The sequence below is a fragment of the Pristiophorus japonicus genome, chromosome 2 (assembly GCF_044704955.1).
Source record: "Pristiophorus japonicus isolate sPriJap1 chromosome 2, sPriJap1.hap1, whole genome shotgun sequence".
NCBI lineage: Eukaryota > Metazoa > Chordata > Chondrichthyes > Pristiophoridae > Pristiophorus > Pristiophorus japonicus.
Window position 1 is genome coordinate 292,455,237 of NC_091978.1, and position 17,762 is coordinate 292,472,998.

Sequence of the window (17,762 nt, forward strand, 5' to 3'; positions counted from 1 at the left end):
GGAAGGAAAGGAAAGGAAAGAAAGAAAGAAAGGAGAGGGAGGCTGAACGGACCGGGCCCAAAACTTCGAGCTTAGACTTACTGGATTGACAGGTAGGTGGCATCGGGTCTGGGGGGGGTCGTGAGCGCGGGTCGTTCGGTCAGGTGGTGGGGGGGCGGAGGTCGTTCACTCGGGGGGGGGGGGGGGTTCCGGAGCAGAGGTCGGTCGGTGTGCGGGGAGGAGGTCGGGAGCGGAGGTTGGTTGTGGGGGGGAGGGGGGGGCGAAGAGTCGGTCGGGGGTGGGGGAAGGTCAGGTCGGGAGCGGAGGGAGGTCGGGGTGTCAGGGGCTGTGGGGGGGGGGGGGGGGGGAGAAAGCCTGGTTGGAGGCGGAGGTCGGTCGGGGGGGGGGCGGTCGGGAGCGGGGGAAGCGGAGGTCGGGTCGGGGGGCGGGCGGTGGGAGTCAAGTCGGGTCGGGTCCCAATCCGGAGGAAGCAGGAGCTGGGCGTGGGAGGAGCCTTAAACACGCAGCCCCAGTGAGGCCATTCGGTCAGGGCTAGGTGCTGTGTGCTTCGGCCCCTCCCACACAGTTTTGGGTGCCTGGAGCTACTGCACATGCGTGCCCACTGTAGTGCGCCTGTGCAGAGGTCCCGGCACTGTTTTCAGTGCAGGGACCTGGCTCCGCCCCCTACAGCTCGTGCTGTGCCGCGCCCAGCTCCAGAAGGCCTGCAGGGAGCTGGAGAAGAGGTAATTTTTTTTTTAGGCGCACTTTGTGGCGCGAAAAACGGGTGTCCAGGGTCGGGGCTGCGCCGTTCTTGGCGCGGCCCGAAACTTGGGCCCATAGTAATGTCAGCTCCATACAACAAGAGTGGAGTTAAAAAAACAAAATCAAGGGCGTGGCCCAAAAATTAACTTTTTGGACAGGTCTTGTGGGTAGTACTATTTTCCGGACGAACGTACAGACTTCGCGCGTGCAGTGTTCCTGGGTGGCGGGTGGCATGTAGTCATGCGCTGCCAGGACTCTTCCGGTTCAAAACAGAAATCTCTGTACAGGGACTTCAGGAAGGTGCAGACCATATTTGGTGGTCAGAGGCTTGCATCCACGGGAAGCCTCCGACCCCAATTTGTGGCCTATTATTCAACTCCAAACATCTGATAGTATAAGCAACATTTACATGGCCCCAGCAGCAGTGCAGCTACTGCTCTTTGTACAGCCTTCGTCATTTAGCGCTGCAGTGATTACCTTCAGACATAGTCTTTACCAGAGCTAAATCAGTACAGAATTTAGTTATGTTAATCTATTTACTTTACTATCTACTGCTCTGTGGAAATACAAATACATTGGCCTGGAATTTCCTCGGAGAAGCTCTCTCTGCGCTGCCGTAACTTCACCAGAAACGCAGCGGAAACCCTGATGATGCACGTAAACCATGTTTCCGTTGCACACCCACTGAAGTTATGATGTAAAAGTGGGAGCAGCTTCGAGAAAATTAAGTATTTTTATTTTGCACATGCACGCTATAGCTTCCATCCAATATAAAAGGCAGCTGAAGTTAAATAACTTGCTTCTGTCTACATTATTCAATTTAAAGTTTTGGATATGCCTCCTCCCAGTTATTTTTCCTCCAATCAACCTTACAATAAATTTAAGGCCACCCCCTCACCGGCCCACGATTAAAATACAAGTTAAGTTGCTTTGCTACAAGAAAGACCCATTTTCAGTCAATTCATACCCCATAAGGGCAGCTGTTACTGCTTACATTTCAATTATGTTATAAACCAATTTGCTAATGATTACCAGCTTTTCAATTTAAAATTATGGTCCTGGCTGCTTCTTCTGATGTCATAGAAACTGTCCCATTTGCATTGTTAGGAGCTTTATAGCTCAACTGGATGCATTTTTAACCATGCCAATGTTTGGTGCCTCAGTCTGTGCAGCAATCTTTACATTGCACCAGCTGCTGTGAAAGTGCTCCGCAAAATAAAATAAAATACAGTACCCAGAACCTGAACTGGTATTGTTGACCTATCAGCTGAAGTTATTTTGCAATATAAATGCACCACTAAAGATCATAACACGTTTTCTGACCATAACACGTTTCTATCAATCTTTTCCTCAGTCGAGCCATCAGGGCCGAGTAATTATATCGGTCAAAAGTTCAGCAGGCATTTCCCCAGTAGCCTAATGGATAAAGAGCATAGCAATAAGCCATAAGGAATGCCACAGTTCAATTTCCAACCGCTGCGAAGTAAACTGGTTTCAGCCAGGGCAGCAGTTCAGTTGTTACAACTGGCCTCAACAAGACTTATCTATCCACATATACAATCGTGTACCTCTTGTCCTGAGGCTACTGAGTAGCTGAGGGATAGTCCTTAGCCTAGACTGTGACCACTTTGTCTAAATGAGTCTCTCAGCAAAGGATGCAAGAAAAAGGTGACAATAGCTCCTCTGTTGATCAGCTGGTTCAGGCATAGTTGGACCACATCGCCTGGGGAAGGTTCCAGGTTGAGTCCCACAGACTGTGCTGAGTTAATGGATCTCAGCCAGGGTAGCAGTAGGTACTTTCTTTAATGAAAGGGAAAATCAGTCAAGGTTTCTGCTCCTGACTGCTATCTAGCAATCTTTGTTGGAAGTTTGCATATTGATGTTGGTTGAGAACAGGATTGGCCTTTTCCTCATCTCCTCCATGCTTGTGCTGCTAGTGCCAGCAGCCGGGTATTACGACACTAATTTTCCAGTGTTTCCTAAAGGTGCCCAACATCATTCCTTCTGCTGTGCCAACAGAATGCAACTGTCATTTCTTTGGCTTTGATAGGTTATGTAGATGGCAGAAACCAATCAAAATCATGGGTAAAAGAAAAAAAATTGCTTTTAAATAGAGGCTTTTATGACCTCCAGACAACCACTTGACAGCCAATTGAGTACTATTTTTGAAGTGTAGTCACTTACGTAGGAAACGCGACAGTCAATTTGGGACAGCATGATCCCACACAGCAATGTGGTAATGACTAGATAATCTGTTTTATTAACATTCGATGAGGGATAAATATTGGCAAAGACATCGGGGAGAATTCCCCTGCTCTTTTTAAAATTAGTGGTGTGGGATCTTTTACGTCCACCTGATAGGACAGATGGATCCTCGGTTTAATACCTCATCCGAAAGCTACACAAAACACTGAATTTAATCCCTCCAATTAAACTAGGAAGTAGGTATTTGGAGAGCATTATGGAAGACCTTTAATAAATTCTTAGTGGTAATGTCTGGTTGTGGGAGTGGGGGTTAAAGAGGAAGAACACTACCAATCTTTCCTATACTAAATGCTGTTTATAGTTAAGACACCAAAGGGGAGAAATTCGGTCGCGTCTCCGTTGCAGCGTTAATCCAGTACTTTTGAAGCCTTGAAAAAGTGTACCTCCCGTCCAGAAATTTATCAGAATCAGTCAAAGAGCTGACAGGGGCGATAAATCAGCCGTTGCATATCAGAGCTGGGGAGTGGGAGGAGAATGATAACAAAAGTTTGATCGGTACATTTTGCAGGCCCATTGTGCATGCGCGGAACTCCGAATCAGATCCCGAGAAAAGCCGAGTCTTAAAGGCGCGGCATAGTAATGCACCCATTAAAGTTTTCAAAATCACTGGTTTCAACCTCTCCCATTATGTCTGTCTGCCGCTGCAAACTCGGAGGCTCACGCATCGTGCTCTGTGTAAACGTTGCACTGACTGTGGCCTCCGAGGGAAACACTTGCTCATCCCTTTAATGTAGCGACCAGTCAATGACTCTGCAAACCTGTACTGACTGTTTTTCCAGATGTTGTTATTGGCGGACGCTCAATGAGGCACATGCATCGAATTTACCAATGTGCGCATTGCACCAGGAATACGTCATGATCGGTGTGATCATCAGCAGCCAGGTGCGAATGGTTTGCACCCCCAGGGAGCCTCCAATTAATTTTACTGCAGGGCGCTAAAAGCTGCGCGCCCAGTCGCTAAGCTTTAATGCCCCTTCTGGCTGCTAACTGAGGCTATAGACAACTGAAAATCCAGCCACTTATGTTTTTGGGTTCCTGATGCTCTTCAAAAAACTTGCATTGTAATTTGAGGATTATCTGTTTGTATACTTCAATAAATAAAATGCTAAATGGCAAGAAAAGCATCTAAGAATACAAGAACCTAATAATTAGGATTAGGAGTAGGCCATACGGCATCTCGAGCCTGCTCCGGCATTCAATAAGATCATGGCTGATCTTTGACCTCAACTCATAATCTTATACGTTTTGATAAGATCACCTCTCATTCTTCTGAATTCCAATGAGTAGAGGCCCAAGCTACTCAACCTTTCCTCAGAAGTCAAACCCCTTATCCCTAGAATCAACCTAGTGAACCTTCTCTGAACTGTATATTCTTTCGTAAATATGGAAATCAAAACTGTACACAGTATTCTAGGTGTGGCCTCACCAATACCCTGTATAACTGTAGCAAGACTTCCCTGCTTTTACACTCCATCCCCTTTGCAATAAAGGCTAAGATTCTGTTGGCCTTCCTGATCACTTGCTGTACCTGCATACCAACCTTTTGTGTTTCATGCATAAGTACCCCCAGGTCCCATTGTACTGCAGCACTTTGAAATCTTTCTCTATTTAAATAATAAATTGCTCTTTGATTTTTTTCTGCCAACGTGCATGACCTCACACTTTCCAACATTTTACTCCATTTGCCAAATTTTTGCTCACTCACTTAGCCTGTCTATGTCCTTTTGCAGATTTTGTGTCTCCTCCTCACATATTGCTTTTCCTTCCATCTTTGTATAGTCAGTAAACTTGGCTACGTTACACTCAGTCCCTTCTTCCAAGTCATTAATATAGATTGCAAATAGTTGGGGTCCCAACACTGATCCCTGCAGCACCCCACTAGTTACTGATTGCCAACCGGAGAATGAACCATTTCCTGTTTTCTATTTTCTGTTAGTTAGCCAATCCTCTATCCATGCTAATATATTACCCCCAACTCCGTGAACTTTTATCTTGTGCAGTAACCTTTTACGTGGCACCTTGTCAAATGCATTCTAAAGTTCAAATACAGCACATCCACTGGTTCCCCCGGAGCAGGTCGGGAGCAGCGAGGCCCATAAAAGGGGCCCAGCAGTCGGGAGCGGCATACAATTTGGCCAGAAATAGCAGCGAACCTGGGGACTGGGAGAAATTTAGAACTCAGCAGAGGAGGACAAAGGGCTTGATTAGGGCAGGGAAAATAGAGTACGAGAGGAAGCTTGCAGGGAACATTAAGACGGATTGCAAAAGTTTCTATAGGTATGTAAAGAGAAAAAGGTTAGTAAAGACAAACGTAAGTCCCCTGCAGTCAGAATCAGGGGAAGTCATAACGGGGAACAAAGAAATGGCAGACCAATTGAACAAGTACTTTGGTTCAGTATTCACGAAGGAGGACACAAACAACCTTCCGGATATAAAAGGGGTCAGAGGGTCTAGTAAGGAGGAGGAACTGAGGGAAATCTTTATTAGTCGGGAAATTGTGTTGGGGAAATTGATGGGATTGAAGGTCGATAAATCCCCAGGGCCTGATGGACTGCATCCCAGAGTACTTAAGGAGGTGGCCTTGGAAATAGCGGATGCATTGACAGTCATTTTCCAACATTCCATTGACTCTGGATCAGTTCCTATCGAGTGGAGGGTAGCCAATGTAACCCCACTTTTTAAAAAAGGAGGGAGAGAGAAAACAGGGAATTATAGACCTCAGTAGTGGGTAAAATGATGGAATCAATTATTAAGGATGTCATAGCAGCGCATTTGGAAAATGGTGACATGATAGGTCCAAGTCAGCATGGATTTGTGAAAGGGAAATCATGCTTGACAAATCTTCTGGAATTTTTTGAGGATGTTTTCAGTAAAGTGGACAAAGGAGAACCAGTTGATGTGGTATATTTGGACTTTCCGAAGGCTTTCGACAAGGTCCCACACAAGAGATTAATGTGCAAAGTTAAAGCACATGGGATTGGGGGTAGTGTGCTGACGTGGATTGAGAACTGGTTGTCAGACAGGAAGCAAAGAGTAGGAGTAAATGGGTACTTTTCAGAATGGCAGGTAGTGACTAGTGGGGTACCGCAAGGTTCTGTGCTGGGGCCCCAGCTGTTTACATTGTACATTAATGATTTAGACGAGGGGATTAAATGTAGTATCTCCAAATTTGCGGATGACACTAAGTTGGGTGGCAGTGTGAGCTGCGAGGAGGATGCTATGAGGCTGCAGAGTGACTTGGATAGGTTAGGTGAGTGGGCAAATGCATGGCAGATGAAGTATAATGTGGATAAATGTGAGGTTATCCACTTTGGTGGTAAAAACAGAGAAACAGACTATTATCTGAATGGTGACAGATTAGGAAAAGAGAAGGTGCAACGAGACCTGGGTGTCATGGTACATCAGTCATTGAAGGTTGGCATGCAGGTACAGCAGGCGGTTAAGAAAGCAAATGGCATGTTGGCCTTCATAGCGAGGGGATTTGAGTACAGGGGCAGGGAGGTGTTGCTACAGTTGTACAGGCCTTGGTGAGGCCACACCTGGAGTATTGTGTACAGTTTTGGTCTCCTAATTTGAGGAAGGACATTCTTGCTATTGAGGGAGTGCAGCGAAGATTCACCAGACTGATTCCCGGGATGGTGGGACTGACCTATCAAGAAAGACTGGATCAACTGGGCTTGTATTCACTGGAGTTCAGAAGAATGAGAGGGGACCTCATAGAAACGTTTAAAATTCTGACGGGTTTAGACAGGTTAGATGCAGGAAGAATGTTCCCAATGTTGGGGAAGTCCAGAACCAGGGGTCACAGTCTAAGGATAAGGGGTAAGCCATTTAGGACCGAGATGAGGAGAAACTTCTTCACCCAGAGAGTGGTGAACCTGTGGAATTCTCTACCACAGAAAGTAGTTGAGGCCAATTCACTAAATATATTCAAAAGGGAGTTAGATGAAGTCCTTACTACTCGGGGGATCAAGGGGTATGGCGAGAAAGCAGGAAGGGGGTACTGAAGTTTCATGTTCAGCCATGAACTCATTGAATGGCGGTGCAGGATAGAAGGTAAACAAAGTAAAAAGAAATCGAAGTGTGACATCACAGCCAAGCGAGTAAGTGATTGGCTGGTAGATTGGTGAGTATTTAATCTTTTTCTTTTCATATCAGTAGGTAACCTTTGGCATTGTTGCCAAATTAAGTTAATTTAAGGGTTAAATCATGGCAGGAGAGCCCAGACCCGTGTCATGCTCCTCCTGTGCTATGTGTGAAATCAGGGACACTTCCAGTATCCCTGACTACTATGTGTGCAGGAAGTGTGTCCAGCTGCAGCTCCTGACAGACCGCATTGCAGCACTGGAGCTGCGCATGGATTCACTCTGGAGCATCCGCGATGCTGAGGATGTCGTGAATAGCATGTTTAGTGAGTTGGTCACACTGCAGGTAAAGATTACACAGGCAGATAGGGAATGGGTGACCAGCAGGAAGAACAGTGGAAGGAAGTTAGTGCAGGGGTCTCCTGCGGTCATCTCCTTCCAAAACAGATAATTAGGAGGGGGAAAATAGAGTATGAGAGAAAGCTTGCTGGGAACATAAAAACTGACTGTAAAAGCTTCTATAGATATGTGAAGAGAAAAAGATTAGTAAAGACAAACGTAGGTCCCTTGCAGTCAGATTGAGGTGAATTTATAATGGGGAACAAAGAAATGGCAGACCAGTTGAACAAATACTTTGGTTCTGTCTTCACGAAGGAAGACACAAATAACTGTCCGGAAATACTAGGGGACCGAGGGTCTAGTGAGGAGGAGGAACTGAAGGAAATCCTTACTAGACAGGAAATTGTGTTCGGGAAATTGATGGGTCGCAGGCCGATAAATCCCCGGGGCCCAATAGTCTGCATCCCAGAGTATTTAAGGAAGTGGCCCTAGAAATAGTGGATGCATTGGTGATCCTTTTCCAACAGTTTATCGACTCTGGATCAGTTCCTATCAGCTGGAGGGTAGCTAATGCAAAACCACGTTTTAAAAAAAAAAGGAGGGAGAGAAGACGGGGAATTATAGACCGGTTAGCCTGACATCAGTAGTGGGGAAAATGTTGGAATCAATTACTAAAGATGAAATAGCAGCGCATTTGGAAAGCAGTGACAGGATCGGTCCAAGTCAGCATGGATTTATGAAAGGGAAATCATGCTTGACAAATCTTCTAGAATTTTTTGAGGATGTAACTAGTCGAGTGGACAAGGGAGAACCAGTGGATGTGGTATATTTGGACTTTCAAAAGGCTTTTGACAAGGTCCCACACAAGAGATTGGTGTGCAAAATTAAAGCAGACACATGGTATTGGGGGTAATGTATTGACGTGGATAGAGAACTGGTCGGCAGGCAGGAAGCAGAGAGTCGGGATAAATGGGTCCTTTTCAGAATGGCAGGCAGTGACAAGTGGGGTACTGCAGGGCTCAGTGCTGGGACCCCAGCTATTTACAATATACATCAATGATTTAGATGAAGGAATTGAATGTAATATCTCTAAGTTTGCAGATGACACTAAGCTGGGTGGCGGTGAGAGCTGTGAGGAGGATGCTAAGAGGCTGCAGGGTGACTTGGACAGATTAGGTGAGTGGGCAAATGCATAGCAGATGCAGCATAATGTGGATAAATGTGAGGTTATCCACTTTGGTGGCAAAAACACAAAGGCAGGATATTATCTGAATAGCGGCAGATTATGAAAAGGGGAGGTGCAACGAGACCTGGGTGTCATGGTACATCAGTCGTTGAAAGTTGGCATGCAGATACAGCAGGCGGCGAAGAAGGCAAATGGTATGTTGGTCTTCATAGCTTGGGGATTTGACTATAGGAGCAGGGAGGTCTTACTGCAGTTGTACAGGGCCTTGGTGAGGCCTTACCTGGAATATTGTGTTCAGTTTTCGTCTCCTAACCTGAGGAAGGACGTTCTTGCTATTGAGGGAGTGCAGTGAAGGTTCACCATACCAGTTCCCGGGATGGCTGGACTGACATATGAGGAGAGACTGGATCGTCTGGGCCTATATTCACTGGAGTTTAAAAGGATGAGAGGGGATCTCATAGAAATATATAAAATTCTAACAGGACTTGACAGGTTAGATGCAGGAAGAATGTTCCCGATGTTGGGGAAGTCCAGAACCAGGGGACTGAGATGAGGAGAAACTTCTTCACTCAAGAGTTGTTAACCTGTAGAATTCCCTACCACAGAGAGTTGTTGATGCCAGTTCATTGGATATATTCAAGAGGGAGTTAGATATGGCCCTTACAGCTAAAGCGATCAAGGGGTATGGAGAGAAAGCAGGAAAGGGGTACTGAGGTGAATGATCAGCCATGATCTTATTGAATGGTGGTGCAGGTTCGAAGGGCCAAATGGCCTACTCCTGCACCTATTTTTCTATGTTAGCCACGGATGAATCACTTTCCCTGTGGAGTTTTTATTTCTCAATGGAACGTATATTCATTGAGAATTGTGGAATATTTCTTCAAATGTTTGCCACTGCTTATCTACATTCCTACATTTTAATCTAATTTCCCAATCTACCTTAGCTAACTCGCCCCTCATACCTATGTAATTGGCTTTAAGTTTATGACTCTCTTTTCCAAATGAAGTATTTCACTCTCAAGCTCAATGTGAAATTTGATCATATTACGATCACTCTTCCCCAGAGGATCATTTACTATGAGATTATTAATGAACCCGGTCTCATTACACAATACAAAATCTAAAATAGCGTTTCCCTAGTTGGTTCCATGACTTATTGTTCTCGGAAACTGTCTCGAATGCATTCCATGAACTCGTACTCCAGATTACCTTTGTCAATTTGATTTGCCCAGTCTATATGAAGATTAAATAACATGATTATTGTATTACCGTTGTTACAAACTCCTATTTTTTTGTTCATTAATACTCTGTCCAAAGGTGTAGCCACTGTTTGGGGGCCAATAAACTACTCCCACCAGTGTTTTATGCCCCTTGTTATTTCTTATCTCTACCCATACTGATTCTACTTCCTGATCTTCCGAGCCAAGATCCTTTTTCACTACTGTCCTTACGTCATCCTTTATTATCTGGGTTACTTTTCCATTCTGCTTGTCTTTTCTGTTGGTCTTCTCTACAAAATTCCAATAATTGCAAAGAGGGGAAAAGAAAAGAAATCAAAGGATTGTCGTTCAAGTACCACTTTAAAATAAAAAGCCAATTACAACTACATATTTGAGCTTTAAGGTCAGAAGCAGGATATCACATTTTAAAAGGATTAGAAATGCGGGTTGCATAAGGATTTGTTCCATGTTAAATTCATATCAAGTCACAAATTCAATTGTTGGGTGGCGGGGGGAGGCTGTGGATGGGATGAACATTGAATCTGATCGTGTTCACACACAGTTCAGCAGAAGTCACTGGATTGTGATCGGCTGTGAAAAGCCTAGCCAATTTCCCCCTCCCTAACTCGGAGTGCAGCAACCAATTGGAGCGCCCCTCATGGTGCTCAAGCACAGGTAAGCTAACTCAGCACAGACCTGGAACTGAAACTGGGACCTTCCAAGTCTGTACAGCTCAGCTACTCTGCTTAAAGTCATTAAATTTTTAGGGGAAGCTGGATTGACAGGGTTTGAATGAAATATTGCATAATTTGGATTCATGAACAGAGTTTCAAAATCAGCTGGACTAGTTAGAGCAGTGTTTCAACATGAACATCAATGATAACAAAAAATGTGATGGTGCCCGACGGCGAGATGTTGAATGCATGCATTGGCTGACTTTGGATTTTAATACTTTTGTTAAACACCAAGGAGTTAATATAGTCAAGATTTTCCAATCAGTATAACATTTATTTAATAGCATACCACCGGCATTAAATCAGGAAATGTTGACTTGTGTGCCCCAAACTAACATTATCGAACATCAGAAGTTGCTTACTTGTAATTGACTAGAACACGATTGCTGATCACGTAGCTAATTTATCTAGAAATTTGGGCCTTTCCTAAATGGTAACATTTGGAACAAGTGGAGTAGCATCTAAATCAGAAACCTTTAAGATCAGTATTTAATGTTAAAAGATTGCATACCCCACAAGTAATGTTTCACAAAGATCCTAGCTATAGAAGTAGCAGTGCCTTTTGAACTGACAAAGGGAAGAAAGCACCCAAGTAGGAAAAGTATGTCTGCAGAGTCAAAATGAAAACAGTAAAAGGTTATATTACAAAACTCTTTTCCACAGAAGTAGAGTAAATCATAAACCTACGAGAGTCAATAGCAAGATCAGCAGATCAGAAGCTGTGGAAAACAAGGACATGAATTCTAAAAATATGTATAAATTGGCTAAATGTACTGCTTGCACAGAATACTTAGTGAAAGGAATGGAGATTGAAAGAAATCAAACCTAAAGGGGTGGAGACCATCAGGAAGCCACAAAGGAATTTGAAAAACTTTACAGCGCATGTAAAAGGCACTGATATTATCAGTGCAGTGTCTATAATTTTTGAACAGCCATGTTAGAAACAAAATTCTGGAGTCAGAGTTACAGTAGTCTTTTACATCAGAGTTTAAAGCACAAAAACAGGCCATTCAGCCCAACAGGTCTCTGCCGTTTTTTTTAAATACTCCACACAAACCTCCTCTTAAACTTACCCGATCACCTTATTCTTCTATTCCTTTCTCCCTTGTAATACCTAGCTTTCCTAAAATGCATCTATGCTCATCGCCTAAACTACTCCATCTGGAAGCAAATTCTGTATTCTAACCGCGCTATGAATACAAGAAGTTTCTCATGAATTCTTTATTGGATTTATTAATGACTGTCTTATATTTATTAATCGTTAATTTAGTAATGACACCTACACTTCTGAAACAGCTTTGTTGCTTTTAAATTATTACTGTGCCACTAACTACAATGCGTGCATCTCACAGAGCCAATGGCAACTGCAACCTAAACACACCAAATAGTTTTTTTTGACCAGTTGCCAAGAAGGCCCATTTTCTTAAACTGGGTTTTCCTGACTGCTGCCAGTCTTTCTGGGTCCAGTGAACACACAGTGGTGTAAATCCCTGTAATTATGTAATGTAACGTGAGGCACTGTGTTCCCAGGCAAACAATGTTCCTGGTTCACGAAACTCATCCCTGAATAGACTAGAGCTATATTTATTGGAATATATGCATATCATACCATGAGACATAATCAAAGCAGACACATGGTATTGGGGGGTAATGTATAGACGTGGATAGACAACTGGTTGGCAGACAGGAAGCAGAGAGTCAGGATAAACAGGTCCTTCTCAGAATGGCAGGCAGTGACTAGTAGGGTGCCTCAGGGCTCAGTGCTGGGATCCCAGCTATTTACAATATACATTAATGATTTAGATGAAGGAATTGAGTGTCATATCTCCAAGTTTGCAGATGACACTAAGCTGGGTGGCGGTGTGAGCTGTGAGGAGGATGCTAAGAGGCTGCAGGGTGACTTGGACAGGTTAGGCGAGTGGGCAAATGCATGGCAGATGCAGTATAATGTGGATAAATGTGAGGTTATCCACTTTGGTGGCAAAAACACGAAGGCAGATTATCTGAATAGCGGCAGATTAGAAAAAGGGGAGGTGGAACGAGACCTGGGTGTCATGGTACATCAGTCGTTGAAAGTTGGCATGCAGGTACTGCAGGCGGTGAAGGTAGCAAATGGTTTGTTGGCCTTCATAGCTAGGGGATTGGAGTATAGGAGCAGGGAGGTCTTACTGCAGTTATACAGGGCCTTGGTGAGGCCTCACCTGGAATATTGTGTTCAGTTTTGGTCTCCTAATCTGAGGAAGGACGTTCTTGCTATTGAGGGAGTGCAGCAAAGGTTCACCAGACAGATTCCCGGGATGGCAGGACTGACATATGAGGAGAGACTGGGTTGACTGGGCCTGTATTGACTGGAGTTTAGAAGGATGAGAGGGGATCTCATAGAAACATATAAAATTCTGACGGGACTGGACAGGTTAGATGCAGGAAGAATGTTCCCGATGTTGGGGAAGTCCAGAACCAGAGGACACAGTCTAAGGATAAGGGGTAAGCCATTTAGGACTGAAATGAGGAGAAACTTCTTCATTCAAGAGATTTGTTAACCTGTGGAATTCCCTACCGCAGAGAGTTGTTGATGCCAGTTCGTTGGATATATTCAAGAGGGAGTTAGATATGGCCCTAACAGCTAAAGGGATCAAGGAGTATGGAGAAAAAGCAGGAAAGGGGTACTGAGGTGAATGATCAGCCATGATCTTATTGAATGGTGGTGCAGTCTCGAAGGGTCGAACGGCCTACTCCTGCACTTATTTTCTATGTTTCTGTGTGTCCGGGGATTTTGTTTAGAAAATGTGTCACCCTAATGTAATCAGACTTCATGAATGCGTGCAGGCCCAAAATGTTACAGCAAGTTTGCACATGCACTGAATATGAAGTTCCACTCAGCAGTCAGCTCACAGAAACCCGGTACACTATTCAAATGTAAATACAGGAGAATGGTGCACTTAGGGTGCTCTCCAGAAGCGCAGGCTGAAATAAAAAAGCTTTAGGTAAAAGGGGCATACAGAGAAAGGTCAGGTCTTAGACCAAGAATTGATGCTAATTGTAGAAGTGGAGCAGTACCCAGTACCAAAGTCACAAGATTTGTTTGTTAGACCTATACGTCAATCAGAGTTCACTAAAGATAGGCCTATTCCATGCATAATAGCTCTAACAACTATTAACACACATGCATAGATGAGTTATTACAATGAATTCCCCAATGGGATATTCAGGCCCTCGTCATTGTTCAAGTGTTGATGAAGCCAGTTCCACAAGGACTAAGGTAATTTGTTGCCTTGATATTACTCCAGCAACAGAAGATACTGAGCAGAAGCACCAGCAGTAGCTGGAAAGGGTGATGCACAACTTATAAAACATGACCGGAGGTTATACAAAGATAAATGGATTTTTTTTTCAACACCTAGTTGCATAAGGGACAGTGAGGTCAGTTACGGGCCAGACAGCAATCTGAAGCAGTGCCACAATAATATAAAGCTACTCAGCATCCTATCCACCGTTAATCATACTAGACACATTTAGTAGACCACTAAGTGTTACATTCAACAACTCAATTTCCAGGACTTCATAACTGTTAACCCTTTGACATTGACTCTTTTTCCCCTCTCACCTACTTAGCCTATTTAATACACTGCCAACACTCTTCTTCTCCTCCTGCTCCTCTCCACAAAAAAATGGCAGTAAACCTCACTGAAACACAAGCAAAAGGACCCAAAAAATAACAAACTGCTGGGTAAATTGAAGCCTCGGCTTTCCAGTGTCATCTCGCTAGTTTCCTGGCAGATCTGGGACAGATGGGACTGGAAATGTGCTCAGGGACACATTCTGCCAATGTCCTTGCCACTTCCCCTTCCTTTCACCACAATTCCAGAAGGGCAATCTTGACATCAAATGTGTCTATCCATGTGTATGTGGGTGGGTGCATGCATGTAAATCTGCAGTGGTTCCCTCCATTTGCATTGTTCCAAACCTGGATGTTGGGACCACCCATTAGGGCCTGATATTCAGATGTCATTTTACGAAACTTCGGACCAAATTGAGAAGAGGGCCTTGTGTAAGTACTTTCAGAAAGCAGACGTACAAAGGCCGCTGCAAGAGGAAAAAAATGGGTCCACAAGCTCCCCTCAGACTGGTGCAATCTCACAGCAGAGATATGTTACTGACTCTGAGCTGGAAATATAACCAGGGTCAGGAAGCATTTCAGGAGTAGATGGAAGTCTTGGAGATGCACCTTAATTAAGATGGATGAGGTGGAAAGCCTAGGGGAGTATCTGAGTTAGTGAGCTGGGTTAATGTTTAAATTCAATTTTTCATAGCACTCAAAATTTACAAGCAGAATCCCCAAATTTTCATTAGAAAAACAAAAAAGTTGCTAAAACACCAAAAAAATATATATATATCTTTAAAAAAAATTCTCCTTCACTGGAAGAGAAACAGGAGGCATGGGGAAGGGGATGTTATATAGTGCATGCTCCCCCACCCACCGTGCTTACTTCAGCACGAAGCTCCATTGACAATGGGCAAACTATTCATTCCACTGGTTCCACTCTCACAGCCAAAGTCTCTCTCTGGCGCAAAGCAGGTATCTGAAGCAGATATCTCCCCTCTCTGCCCTCCCTTCTCCCCACCACCTCCAAGTGAAGTTCCATTTACTCCAGATTGATGGGGAAGGCAGATGAAGCAGCAGTTAAGGATCACGTTTTTCATTTCTTGGAGGCTCAGTTATCAGTTATTTCTGAAAACAGATTGCGTGTGCAAGAGTAATCAGTACATTGGTTACTGCTAAGTGCAAGTATAATCAGAAGGGACAATGACTAATGACAGTCTGATTTCACGCCACTAGAAAGGGATGTCACACTGTGGACCAACTGGGTCTCTTGAAGAAGACATTTATACTTCCTGCTTTTTTAAAAATACAGACTTTGCAACATTATCCCCAAACATTCCTGGTTATTTGTAACATGACTTTTAATGAATAGTTGCAATTACTAACAGTTTATCCATCTTAGCAATTTGATTATATTGTAATTCTATAATTAATTGTTTTGACCATTAATGGATTAGAATTTAATTTTGTACCTTTAAAAAAAACTCAGCATAATTTCAATATACAAGTTCCACAAAGAACAAGCTTTTTCTCCTTTCCTCTTCTGAAGGTGTCAACACCTGCTGGGATATGGTTCATGTTTGTTTCAAACTGTAACCTGCATGTTTTAAGAACTGAGGGTCAGGAAGTAAAGATATAACAAAATAACAAAGTAAATGATACAACCACCAAAGAAAAAGAAAGTGAAAAAAAATCATACTACTTATTAGAGAAGGTATTGTGCAACAAGTCACAAATCTTAGGGGAGCCTGTATAATAATGCAGGGTCTGTCTATGTAGCTACAAGGAGTAGTGGATAGGTGTTGACATTTATGTATTCTAAAAAGGTAGATGGTGTTACCAGCTATGAATAATCTGTTACGCCTTCAGACCAGGTTTCAGCGAATCATCTCACCATACTTCAATTGACATGAAAGCACCTCAGAAGTAGGCACTTGGTTTTAATTGGTATTCAGTTTAGTGACTGCTGCAATTTTTTTTGTGGCAAGTTTTCTTTTTTGATCATAACTGCATACAGTAGTTATGTTGTTGTATTGTTGTTGATTAACAGTAGTGTCAGCTATGGCTCAGTGGGTATTACACCTGCCTCTGAGCCAGAAAGTTGTGGGTTCAAGTCCTACTGAGCACAAAAAAAATTTTTAGGCTGACACTCCAGTGCAGTCCTGAGGGAGTGCTGCACTGTCGGAGGTGGCATCTTTCGGTTGAGATGTTAAACCGGGGTCCCGCCTGCTCTCTAAAGTGGACATGAAAGATCCAATGGCACTATTTCGAAGAGCAGGGGAGTTATCCCCGGTTTCAAAACAGATTATCTGGTCATTGTCACATTGCTGTTTGTGGGAGCTTGCTTGTCCGCAAATTGGCAGCTGCGTTTCCTACATTACAACAGTGACTACACCCCAAAAATACTTCATTAGCTGTAAAGTGTTTTGAGGCATCTGATGGTCATGAAAGGTGCTATATTAAATGTCTGTCTGTCTTCTTTTCTTTTAAAACTGTAATAAAATATTGATTAAAACAGTAATACAATATCAAACTGGAGTTTGAAAGGCATGCTCAAGACCAAGTCACAAATTACTCTTGGTGAACACAGGTCAATTCGGCACACTGACCTCCACGAGTATACCTGAAGCATCATTACTTTGACACAGATTAGTACATTTATGGAACGGCAATGCAAATACCTGACAGTTGATAAAGAAGCTGTGATGCCATCTTCACAGATATGTCTTGTGTGAAAAGCTTAATTTCTGTGAGAGGTATAATTTCAGGGGAATTCTGTGACCTCTCACTTTTCACTGTCTTGCAATTGAACCCACGACTAGGAAGTGGTGACACCGTAGGGTTAGGTATTTCCAGCTCCATTGGCTCCTCTTTAATTGTAACTATCTGTGTTCCCAATTCCTTTTTTCCAGCTGTGGTTAGATGGGGAAAGAAAAAAAACAGTTGTAAGTATAAAAAGGATTTTGTATAGCATCACAACTCTCAGGAACACTTCATTCTGAATGTCAGCAGTTTTAAAGGACATTGTCGGATCACAGAACCTGAGAACACAGATCTTTCAGTCCATCAGGTCTGTGCCGGCTCTTTGAAAGAGCGATTCAATGAGTCCCATCCCCAGCTCTTTGCCCATAACCCAGCAAATGTTTCCTTTTCAACTATATATCCAATCCCTTTTAAAAGTTACTATTAACCTTTCAGGCAGAGAATAACAACTCGCTGGTTCTTTCACCAATTATCTTAATTCTGTGTCCTAAAGTTACTAAACCCTCCTGCTGGTGGAAACAATTTCTCCTTATTTATCAAAACCCTTCATAATTTGAACTATTTAAATTCCCCTTATCTTCTCTGATCTAAGGAGAACAATCCCAGCTTCTCTAATCTCTCCCCATAACTGAATCCCCTCATTATATTCTATTAATTTTTTTTTAAACCAATGTTTCACATAACTACTCAATGTGAAGTATTCAACTAAACATGGCATCTAGATCAGAACACAATGTCATAACGAATGGCAGTTAATTCAATATTCCACAGGGAATCTGGGAGTAACCCATTATTTTTTATACCTTTATGAATATGCCTTGTTAATGA

The 17,762-nt window shown here is 43.3% G+C and overlaps 1 protein-coding gene across 4 annotated transcripts in view; it reads right to left on the reverse strand.

Moving 5' to 3' along the window:
- znf827 (zinc finger protein 827) overlaps nt 1-17,762 on the reverse strand; it is a 115,547-nt gene that overhangs the window by 45,691 nt on the left and 52,094 nt on the right. For all 4 annotated transcript variants that reach the window (XR_011590854.1, XM_070871578.1, XM_070871577.1 and 1 more), the window contains exon 7: nt 16,853-17,083. Coding sequence is in view for 3 of the 4 variants with exons in the window: in XM_070871578.1 (XP_070727679.1) it covers nt 16,853-17,083 (231 nt within the window). In the remaining variant the exon portion in view is untranslated. The remainder of the gene's footprint in view (nt 1-16,852; nt 17,084-17,762) is intronic.